At 47.1% G+C, this 12,385-nt stretch overlaps 1 protein-coding gene across 3 annotated transcripts in view; it reads left to right on the top strand.

Moving 5' to 3' along the window:
• gpc5a (glypican 5a) overlaps window positions 1–12,385 on the top strand; it is a 1,363,183-nt gene that overhangs the window by 358,173 nt on the left and 992,625 nt on the right. For all 3 annotated transcript variants that reach the window (XM_038818309.1, XM_038818308.1, XM_038818307.1), the window contains exon 5: window positions 4,518–4,643. In XM_038818309.1, the coding sequence (XP_038674237.1) occupies window positions 4,518–4,643 (126 nt within the window). The remainder of the gene's footprint in view (window positions 1–4,517; window positions 4,644–12,385) is intronic.

Below are 12,385 nucleotides of genomic sequence, written 5' to 3'. Positions count from 1 at the left end.
ATGGACGATAAGGGAATTATGTAGATGGGCTTTAGAGTGGTTTCACAGGTCGGCGCAACATCGAGGGCTGAAGGGCCTGCACTACGCTGTAATGTTCTATGTCCAATGCTCTTACAACCTCAGTGCTTGGGACTGCAGCAGCTAGGATAATAGCAACCATGTCTGGTTGGATTCCGAAATCCATTGTATGCAGGGGCTGAAAGGCAGACATGTTAGCATGGTACGTATCCACATGCCCAGCCAGCAGGCTGTATGTTGGCCCCAGCCTGCACTTCAGCCCCTACCCCTGCATGTCCCACTCCCCTCCTCCCCCGGCTGTTCTCCCTGACACTGCACCCCTGGCTCCGTCTGGGGCCTCTGATCCCGGCACCATTTCCTGCCGGCAGATTTACCAGTGACTGGCGCTATCCATGCCAGAAGCACGCTCTGTCGCCCCTGTCTGGGGCCCTCCTGTAGGGGCTAGCATGGACATTGCCCTTGAGTGGGCCGCGTGATGCCCCCCCCCAGCGGAATGTGCCCAGTTATGGGTTGAGGGGTTGTTGATGAGGTGGATGTGGATCAAAGAGGTGGTGGGGGGGGAGGGTGATGTTGGGGTGGGGGATTGGGTGAGTGCACCATACGGCCGGTCTCACTCTATGCAATCACGAGCCACGATGGGCAGTCAGAGGGGTGAGTACCTTGCAAGCTGCAGCAGTGGCAGTCTATGTCTCGACACCCCTGTCCCCGACAGCATGGCCAATCACTTGGTCACACCCCCGCTACTCCCCTCGGCCCTGGCAGACGCCACCCCACTCCCCTCCCAGCCAGCCATGCCAGTGACAGGGGCTTTAGGCCGCGTCGTGCTCCTGGAAAGATGTCCTACCTTCGCTCTCTCTTTCAGCCACTGCGCCTGTTTCCTGATTTTTAAAAACAGAAGTGAACCTCGCCATCAGTGATTCCTCCTGGCGGAGGTGGAGCCTGTTAATAATATGCCAATGGGCGTACGTGCCCACTGTACGCGCGGTGTAGAATATATCCATGCCGCTGCCGAGGCACCGGAGCATGACATTCCATTGGGCGTCCGGCCCCAACCTCAATTTTCGTCTGACACCGAATTCTCCGCCCAATCGTGTTTCCCGATTCCAATGTCGGCTGACGGAGATTCCCATTTTTCTCAATGTTATTCGAAGCTGAGTTGGATAAATCATCCCAAACTTTACTCCGCTCTTGTAACGATGGATTCACTCTATTAAAAGCGGCTCTTTTCTTAGCTAGTTCAGCACTCGTCCTGGTACAGCCTAATAGAGTGGCCAGCCCACTTAAAATCTTGGTGATCTCTTGCCCAGAGAAATAGCAACTCCTCTTTAAAACTGTGAAATCTTGGGGCAGCACGGTGGCGCAGTGGGTTAGCCCTGCTGCCTCACGGCGCCGAGGTCCCAGGTTCAATCCCGGCCCTGGGTCACTGTCTGTGTGGAGTTTGCACATTCTTCCAGTGTCTGCGTGGGTTTCGCCCCCACAACCCAAAGATGTGCACAGTAGGTGGATTGGCCACGCTAAATTGCCCCTTAATTGGAAAAAATGAATTGGGTACTCTAGATTTTAAAAGAAAGTTTTTTAAAAAGTGTGAAATCTTGGGCAGTACTGTGGCGCAGAGGGTTAGCACTGCAGCCTCACGGCACCAAGGTCCCAGGTTCGATCCCAGCTCTGGGCCACTGTCCGTGTGGAGTTTGCACATTCTCCCCGTGTTTGCGTGGGTTTCACCAGCACAACCCAAAGATGTGCAGGGTAGGTGGATTGGCCACACTAAAATGCCCCTTAATTGGAGAAAATAAATTGGGTACTCTAAATTTATAAAATAAAACTGTGAAATCTTGCGATCACTACACAAGATGGATCTCCAGAGCAAGGCGTAGGTCGAAGGGAAAGGTGGATCCAAACTAATTCTGGGCGGGGATGGAAGTACACCCTCACTCACCATCTTGTGGAACAGGCCCGAGAAATACTGGGTAGGAGTGCAGCCTTCGACCCTCTCTGGTAACCCCACAATACCAACACTCTAATCTATTCCCCAGGTCATTCAGCTTAGCTGGTAACATTCTGTTAAATTCGACCACTGAAGCAAGATCAGACTCCCAAGGAAATGATCCTCTCACTGTGGCCAGACAATGGAGTCTCTACGCCCTTGAGTGTTGCTCTGTGAGCTTTGACAGTCTTCCTGGTGAGCTCAAGAACTAAATGAAGTGGGGGGGCCAAGGCCTCCTCAATTGATCTTTTAATATCCGCAGACAAGCTTTGTTGATATTTTTCCAGCTCCATCGTCAGTATTTTGTTGGGTGCTTCGGTCCTTAGTGGAGTGGTTAGGGAAGAAGCTGCCCTTGTCATCTTACCTCCAGTTGATCCCTGAAAGGCTTCAGAGGCTATCCACTATATACAGGCCAATTCCTTTCTGGCTTTGCCTCCCTTGGCATCGCAGAGATGAAAGAAATCTACCCAGCCAAATTCCAGGATTTTTCCGAAAAGTTAAAGAACTATGGCACTGGAAAAAACGGTAAAAAGGTCATGTTTCCAGCGGGAGCCACCTTGTGCGTGTCTTCCCCTCACATCGTGGTACCAGAAGTCGACTGAATGTGTTTTAACTGTCAGCATATGTAATTCTATTGAAGCAAATACTGACATTGTGGAACACAACATTGGCTGGATTCTCCGCTGCCGGGATAATCCGTTACACATACAGTGCACCCACACCAGGGGATTTCCCAACGGCGTGGGGCTGCCCACAATTGGAAACCGGATTGGCCGGCTGGTGGGACGGAGAATACTGTGCGCCAAACAGAGAATCCCGCCTAACATATTAAATGTTCACAAAAACAAAATCTTCAAGGAAAACATTGAATAGTATTTAATGGAGGCAACGGGATTCATTTGTTGGCCGGATAACCAGCGAGAACGCTACATTGCCCTTTTGGGGCAGGCCCATCATATTAATTGCCATTCAGAGCCATAACTTGAATGCAATAGACCTTTTCCAGGATCGGGGCCCTGGGGCGGACATACCGATCGCCATGGGCAACCGGCCAATCTGAAGCCCACTGTTCTGTTGAACACCGGCGCCAGTGGGGAGGTGGTGGCTGCTGCTGGTAATACACACACCTGAGGCCTAGTATCCACACTGGACCCCAGGCCACAGGTGAGTGACGGTGGGATGGGGGTTTGGGGTGCTATGAACAGGGGATGCAGTGAGGGCAGAATGGGGTCAGCGGACCTCTCTTACCTAATGCTGGATCTCTCAATTGCAAGTTTGTTTGTCATGTCCTCTACACGTGATCCCCTGCCCCTCATCTTTACATGGTGAAACCCCCACCCACCATTGGGTTAAGACTAGCTGCTGTGGGATGAAGCCCTTAAGTAGGCATTAATTGCCGTTTGTGTTCATGAATATGCAGCAACCAGAACGATACTGTGCAAACTGCTCACAAGTTATCCCCTTTAAGGGCAGCACGGTAGCACAGTGGTTAGCACAGTTTGCTTCACAGCTCCAGGGTCCCAGGTTCAAAACCTGGCTGAGGTCACTGGCTGTGCAGAGTCTGCACGTTCTCCCCGTGTCTGCGTGGGTGTCCGCCGGGTGCTCCGGTTTCCTCACACAGTCCAAAGATGTGTAGGTTAGGATTGACCATTCTAAATTGCCCTCCGTGTCCAAAAAGGTTAGGTGTGATTACTGGGTTACGGGGATAGGGTGGAGGCGTGGACTTAACTTTCCAAGGGCCGGTGCAGACTCGATGGGCCGAACAACCTCCTTCTGCACTGTAAATTCTATGATTCTATAAGATACTGAATATGCATGGCCGTACAAAAGAATTTACAAGTACCCTGCATTGAAATAAGTAGGTCATATATATAACACATTTTAGAGGGGACATTGGTTGTAGGTGTAAGAAGCTTATCCTGGACACTGATAAAAGACCATTCTATTGGTTAACATATCTATCTTTCTTTAGTTGATTGGGTTTGATAGCCATAATTATGCACGTTCAAGTACATTCCAAGATGTTTCGCCTGACCTGTCACATAAATCAAATTCAGTGAAAATGGCAATTTTTGTTCCAAAAATGTGGATATTTTTATTCAGGACAGTTTACTCCAGTAATCTTTTTAAAAAAAGAAATATTTCCCTACGATTTCACATATTTGGGAGATTAACTTATCAACGTTATTACGGTACAGAAATACATGTGTTCAGCCTTGAAATGTACGTTTGGCTCCGAAGATCTGAAAATGATTTGTTTCCAATATTAGCAATTGAATGTTGGTGTGATATTTCATTTAAAATAAATGGGTACATAACCTCATGAAAAAACAGGCGTAGGAATGCCATCAATTGTGGTAAACCTACTTCGACCAATTTCTCCGACAAATATTTTTTGGGTTCGACTTTCACGTTTCCATCTCAAACAACATATTTGCTAATTTGGCGAACAAGTCACATATGGCTTGGCAAGCAATATATTTTTCTAAATCAATGTGTTTTCTGTATGTTTCAGAGAGTTCATCAATAGTTTGCGATTATATAGGGCTCTGTATGGCGGATTGGCTGATCAGCTGTGTGTCAACGACTTAGCAGCTGCTGATGGACTAATTTGCTGGAATGGACAAGACATTGCAAAGAGGTGAGACTTTAAGTTTTGGGATTATGAGCCGAAGGCTGATCAATTTTTAAAATTCTAATAAATCAGGGTTTTGTTGTTCAACTTATTTGATCAAGATTGCTTGTTATTTATTATTTTATGACTTCTGGTTATAGTTAATGGATTTACAGTGAATGCAAGATTAAAATCCTAAAAGATCAAATGTAATTTTTCATTGACTACCATTTGGATTGAAACCGTAATCACATTTATGTTCACAAATATCAACATATAATTGTTAAGCAGATGTGCCAGTTATAATTGTAATATCAACTATTATCCTGGTGCATTCGTCATGGCAACACTTCAACCAATCAGAATTGACTTGCCAACCATTCTGCACCCTTATCTCATGCAGTATAAATTGTTGTTCACTTTGAAATTTGCTATTCTTACATCTGTCCTGGTGAGTGCAGGACAAAAAGCTTCAAAAGCAGGTATTGTTTCAGCAATACTCAGGTTCTGTACTATCAGTCCCTTCACCATATTATCTTTCTAGCATCACCGAGAATCTGTGATGGTGTAAATAGCATTTGATTAGCTGGAGTATGTTTCAGTTGTTTTAAAATATGTGCATTGATGGAATGGCCAAATTATCTTTGCTAATTAGATAGAGACTGTATTTTATTTTCTCTTTATCATGAATTGTATTTTTATTACATTTATCATTCAGCTTTCTCTACTTATCATCAGTCCTATGGTTTCAAAGGGGCTACAACTACAAGTGGCATACGTTGGGCATGATCCAATGGCCACGCTGTGCCCGAAAAGCAGCTCGCCGCGGCATAGCAGGGCCGATAAAAGCCCCTGGACACCCCACTTCCGGGGTCTACCTGACTCGCAATGCTTTGCAAGACCGCGTTGGATCTTGCAAAAGTTTGTGATGTAAATCCCACCTATTGAGGGCAGGATCACGATTTGGCAAATCAACATATTAGAACGTGACAGCTAGTCTCACTGTAATGTGCAGATTCCCGAAGTACATAGAACATACAGTGCAGAAGGAGGCCATTCGGCCCATCAAGTCTGCACCAACCCACTTAAGCCCTCACTTCCATCCGAACCCAATAACGCCTCCTAACCTTTTTAGACACTAAGGGCAATTTAGCATGGCCAATCCACCTGACCTGCACGTCTTCGGACTGTGGGAGGAAACCGGAGCACCCGGAGGAAACCCATGCAGACATGGGGAGAACGTGCAGACTCTGCACAGACAGTGACCCAGCAGGGAATCGAACCTGGGACCCTTGTGCTGTGAAGCCACAGTGTGCTACCATGCTGCCCACAAAGTTTCCGAGGCTTTGGGATTCTTTCCCTGTGCCTCAGAAACCTCAGGCAAGACTGTTCAGCATAGGTTCCCCCAAATGGGGACCAGACGGAACAACACTCGTGGGGGTCTCCCAGGGGATCGGAGGCCCCAAGCTGCATTCCCTTTGGGTGGGTGGTGCCCTGGTGCTGCTGGTGCCACCTGAGCACCCTGGCAGTGTCATCTGGGTGCCAGTCTGACATTGCCACTGTGCCCAGGTGGCACTGCAAGCTGACAGGGGCACTGCCAAGATGCAGAGCTGGCATTTTTGCACATGCGCGATCGGGCTCGGTGCGTAGGGGGTCATTTCAGGGGTCTCGGAGATGGTGTGCTGATCTCACACTACACTGGGGAGTTCCAGTGAGCAGAGTTCCCCAGTGTACAAAATGGGGCCTCAGCCGTGCGTTCCCCGCTGATGCCTCTTATATAATGCAAATCGCAGCGAGCTCCGGGAACCATGTGGCTAAATCCACTCGATATGGGACCTTATTCCTAATTCGTTGAATTGCGTCCATTATGTATGTGATTAATTGAACCTAATAGATAAGAGACCAACATTGCATGGCAGCTTCTTTCCCGATCCACACAAATCCTAATGCATCTGTCAGAAAAATGTTGCAGGATTGTGTCACAAATGAAAGCACGCAGAAGAAAGTTGCGATATAGCGAAACAATCGGAAGCACTTTTGTGATGCATACTATTGAAACCGAACAAAGGCAAACGTATTTTTGGTTGCTTATCATTTCTCTACATTTAATATTTGTGCAAATATAAATATAGATGTGAAATAAGGGAAAAGAAATTGTTGGAAGCATGAAATAGGCACCTATGGGGCAGCACGGTAGCATGGTGGTTAGCATAAATGCTTCACAGCTCCAGGGTCCCAGGTTCGGTTCCCGGCTGGGTCACTGTCTGTGCGGAGTCTGCACGTCCTCCCCGTGTGTGCGTGGGTTTCCTCCGGGTACTCCGGTTTCCTCCCACAGTCCAAAGATGTGCGGGTTAGGTGGATTGGCCATGCTAAATTGCCCGTAGTGTCCCAAAAAAGTAAGGTTAAGGGGGGGGTTGTTGGGTTACGGGTATAGGGTGGATACGTGGGTTTGAGTACGGTGATCATTGCTCGACACAACATCGAGGGCCGAAGGGCCTGTTCTGTGCTGTATTGTTCTATGTTCTATGTAAGTGACACAAATTCTGCACATCTCCCAGATCTTCATTTATGGGGAAATACCTCTGATACTGCCCACAAAAAGTAGCTTTCCAGTCACATTAGTCTACAAACTGGACAGTAGTTCGTCGATGCATCATGCTGACTCTAGGCTATCTACATCAACTTTATCCTGCCACTTGACTCTTATTTCCTCCAGTTTGTTTACTATCAGAATTTATATATCCTAATCTTGCTATGTAGCCCGGTCGATGCAACTTGAGCTTGCCTGTGTTCATTTACATGTATGTTTTATCTATCACTTCGAACCTGAGCCCATCACTCAACTTCCACTTTTCTTTTAAAAATCCTTATCATTATTTTCTTTATCTCGCCTAGAAACCTCTTTCTCCCTCGCCCCCATCTTCATGTCTCTTTTCATTTCTTCCCTGTCAATTACTTTGCCCTCCCAACTTCGTAACCCAAGACTTCAACACTGCTTGACCATAACAAGTTTGACTCCCATTCACTTCATTGCAAGGGCCTTGTTCTTGTTGAGCTTATTGTGGATGATTGAATTGAAATATTTGCCTGGACAGGAGCCTGGCTAAAAAATGATGACACCTTCCCAAAGTGCTGGTTCCTCCACTTTGCCATCCAAATACTGTGGTGAAATATGGGGTGGGATTCTCCTACCCCCTGCCGGGTCGGAGAATCCCCGGGGGGGCAGCTGCCGTATTCTCCGATGCTGGTTTTCGGGGGGGTTCACGCCACGCCGGTCGAAGACCGTTGGCAGCAACCCTCCGGCAATTCTCCGGGCCCTGACGGGCCGAGTGGCCGTCATTTCCTGGCCAGTCTCACCGGCGTGAAATGGACGTGGTCCATCATGGTGGGACCTGGCTTGTAGGCTGGCTAGGTGAGTCCTCGGAGAGGCACGGGGGAATCAGGCACGGTGGGGGCCCCCACAGTGGCCTGGCCCGCAATCAGGGCCCACCGATCTGTGGGCGGGCCTGTGCCATGGGGGCACTCTTTCCTTCTGCGCTGGCCATTGCAGAGCCCGACAGAAGAATCCCCATGCGCATGTGCAGGAAACACGCCGGCTGGTCTGCGCAAGCGCGGAACCACGCTGGCAGTTCTGCGCATGCCGGTTGGTGTGGCGCCAAACCCTCCGGTGCCGGCCTAGCCCCCAGAAGTGCGGAGGATTCCACACCTTCCGGTCGGCCGGATGCCGGAGTGGTTCGCGCCGCTCTTGGCGCCGGCGTCGGGCCATCCGGCCAGTTCCGGGAGAATCCCGCCCATGGTTCTTGTCATCAAATCACACCATGCCCTAATCCCATTCCTCTGACACCTTTCCCTTCTTTGCATATCTCACATTCCAAACCACTCCCCCTCACTTAAAACCATCACTCTCAACTGCCCATTCAAGTACTCTGCCAGTTTTCTCACCAAAGTATCTTCATTACTTGCCTCTCTCAACCTCTGTACTGAGTGACATGTCAACCTCGGTGATTTTAATCTCCATCTCGGTTCATCGTGCTCTGTTCCCTGAGTTCACTGTCCTCCTATCCTCCCTTAATCTTTCTGTTCCTATAAATTCCTCAACCTCTATTCATGGTTACTCCCTTGGCATCAAACGTAGCTTTACTAATCCCATTTGAAAAAGCACCTTGAACTTGGAAAAGGTCAGACAGCAGTTTTGTTTTGCTATGTCCTTTATGGCTGTTCTCCATCAGCTATCTCTCCTGGTACGAGACAGAATTTTTCAAATCCATTAATGCTCATTTACACAGAACGCTCCTTTCCAATTGCTCTATCTCCTCCATTGGTTTCTTGATTAAGAAACAATGCTGTTAATTTGAAAATAACAATTTTGCTATTAATATTGGAGTACACAATCATTATTGCTCTAATTTCACTCACAAACGTAATTGTGCAGCTAAGGTGATGGATTTAAATCTGCTTACAAACTTCTCAATTTTTAGAATTTCATGAACAGTTTATAGTACCTGACTGAAATTATCTGCTGTTGTAAATTGTTGTCAGTGTTCTGACCCAAATGTGAAGCATTGCTCTAATTTCCTCCTGAAATTGCATCCACGCTGCTGTGGTGCCCCATCCAAATATCACTTGCCTGTTCCTTCTCCTACTTGGAACAAAGTGTTTCCCAGTACAAATCACTTTCATGGCTGAACTGATGTTTGTTCTGCTTGATGCGCCTGTCCAAAGCGGTGATGCTGCATGAAGCATCTTTCTTGCCAGTGAATCTCATTCGCAGAATTGCCTGGAACATTTTCTGTTCTGTCCAAAAGTTCAGAAACAGAGTCTCTGCAGTGCACTGAACCAGGGCCTCAGGAGGATTTACCAGGCAAAAGGAAATCTGTCACTTGCCCATTCTCAACCAAGAATAATTTTCTCTCTCTTTTTTTTCTGTGCTCCCAGCTGTCAGCAGAGTCAGTTGTTATAGTTGGCCCTGACCCATATTCTGCGTAATTATACTAACAAATCTAATTTAATAATAATCTTTATTGTCACAAGTAGGCTTACAATGCAATGAAGTTACTGTGAAAAGCCCCTAGTCGCCACATTCCAATGCCTGTTCAGGTACATAGAGGGAGAATTCAGATGTCCAAATTAACCTAACAGCACATCTTTTGGGACCTGTGGGAGGAAACCAGAGAACCCAGAGGAAACTCACGCAGACACGGGGAGAATGTGCTGACTCTGTACAGACAGTGACCCAAGCTGGGAATCGAACCTATGGCACTGTGAAGCCACAGCGCTTGAAGTGGTGCACTTTGATTGGGATCTTAAAGGGGAATTTCTACTCCAAAAAATCAGGTGCCTTTGGGTAGGGTGCGGGTAAACTGTTGAAAGTCTAAACTATGAACCCGACCAATCCACCTCCAGTTGTAATGGGGACTGAATGGGCGAGTGAAAAATCCATCTGAGGAGGTGGGTTGGCGTTTTAAAATTTTTAATGAGGCCATATGTCTCATTTGTATTCACCATTTGGAATTTAACTTGGGAAATCCTCAACATAGACTGAGGCAAAGGAATGCCTTGCTCCCACCCACATGCTGAATCATGCATATCCCCTGTGATTGGACACTGCCCTTCTGTTCTCCCCCATTAGATGCCATAGTCCCTCCCCACCCCACCCACTTGAGATTGTCATGACTGCCACCCCCAACAACTCCCAACCCCTCCACCCAAGTGGAGGCAGAGACCTACTCAGACCTTCAGCCTCCTTCAGAGTCTTCTCTACCTAACTGGAAGCCACGCCAAGTCAACTTAAAACTTCACAACATGTAGGGTAGCCCTGAATTTGGGGTAACTAAGTTGAAATTCGTCCCCTCCCCCACCCAATGTTCGTGAAATTAACTCGGAATAATAGTTCACAGCTGGACAGGTGAAAATTCATTTCAGAACTGCTGTATCCTACATAGCAAACAAAGGATTTGTTCACAAAAGTATGAAATATAGTGCATGAAGAGTCTTTCTGCTTTGATCTGATAGTATGAAAAGAAGTATAAGATTACTCTCCATCCACTGAATGACACACGTTATTGGATTTAAAGGAATGTTAATTATCAGAATTTATTCACAAGTCACAGACATCAATCCAGGGCACCACACAATTCTCAGATATTATTTTGATTCCTGTGCTCTGCTAAGTATACTGACTCTATTGTTGTTGTGGACGTGGAAAGGGTGTTTATCCCAAAGAGAGAAACAGAATATGACTGAATATCATCACTGAACCTGTTTAGTTCTAGTTTGTTGCTTTAAAGCTGTAATATTAATAACTGCTTTGCCTTTACTAAGATCATGACAGTGCCAAATTCTTTTTTATTAGTTTTAATAATGTTGTATTGTAATTGCAGAAAGCATCAATTGACCTAAAATGTTTGCATTTTAACTGTTAATTAATGCCACAAATGTGTTTGTGACTTCTGTGTTACTGATTGCACAGGAATGCATCCTATTTTGACAAGATTAGTGAAAATATCAACGCCCATCCATTGTGACGTAGCTTCCCTTCCATCTTTGTGTGGACTTTTCAACAACTATAATGGATATACTTCCACATTAATTAAATTACCGCTATCGGCCTAGGTTTCACAGGATTAACAGCCTCCCCAGTGCATGCAAATTTGTCTGTCACATGGTTATGCACAGTAACCTCTCATAATTTGACCAAATCTTGTTATGGGGCTGCAAATCATAGAATTTACAGTGCAGAAAGAGGCCATTCGGCCCATCGAGTCTGCACCGGCACTTACAAAGAGCACCCTATTCAAGCCTGCATCTCTACTCTATCCCCATAACCCAGTAACCCCCACTTAACCTTTTTGGACACAAAGGGCAATTTAGCATGGCCAATCCACCTAACCCTTTGGCCTGTGGGAGGAAACTGGAGCACCTGGAGGAAACCTGCGCATACACGGGGAGAACGTGCAGACTCCGCACAGACACTGACCCAAGCCGGGAATCGAACCTGGGACCCTGGAGCTGTGACGCAACTGTGCTAACCACTATTCTACCGTGCTGCCCCTTGGTCCCTGTGCCCCTGCCATAAATTTACTAAGAGTGTTGAAAAGAGGTTGAAAATTAGGCCAGGACCAAAGGTATCTGGCCATAGCCTTCCCCACCAGTTTATATGGATGCTTGTTTGGGTAGGTCCCCTGACTGCCTCAACATGGTTCCCCGTAGCAAAGAGACACAGCCATATGAGGACCTCCTAGGCTTGGAGTTCTCTTGTCCCCAGCCTGGTGGTAAAGTGATGGGTTGGTCTGCGAGATGAGAGCATGCCGTTGACAGCTTAAAACGGAGTCCTTCTGGAAGTGCAATCTGTGGCGGGGGTGGGAGTTGCGGTGCAGTTCTGGACCCTCAATAATATTAAAACATTGAAAAAATATTGTTGGAATTTTCTTCTTGTAAACGGCTGCCAATGGATATTTAAGGGATGTTAAAAGAATATTTTCAGAGGTGCCTAAACTCATCCCTACATCACCCCCACCACCCCAACTGACCGATACAGTAACCCACATTGTGGCCTGGTGCTCTGTCTTAACTCCCCAAGTGCACATACTGATGTGACCATCAATTCACTCGGAACATGATTGGAAGTAAACAGTGGTTTTAATAGACTTACAACTGAGCCTGCCTGCGACCAGAAGTACTGAGGGCAGGTTCACACGGCTGCAGCACTTTATACTTCTGGTAGTGGGAGGGGACATGGGTGGAGCCCTGTACACGCTCCTCATCGCCCC

The sequence above is a fragment of the Scyliorhinus canicula genome, chromosome 14, assembly GCF_902713615.1.
Source record: "Scyliorhinus canicula chromosome 14, sScyCan1.1, whole genome shotgun sequence".
NCBI lineage: Eukaryota > Metazoa > Chordata > Chondrichthyes > Carcharhiniformes > Scyliorhinidae > Scyliorhinus > Scyliorhinus canicula.
The sequence above is the reverse complement of the archived record's forward strand: the minus strand, read 5'-3'. Positions and strand labels throughout refer to the sequence as shown.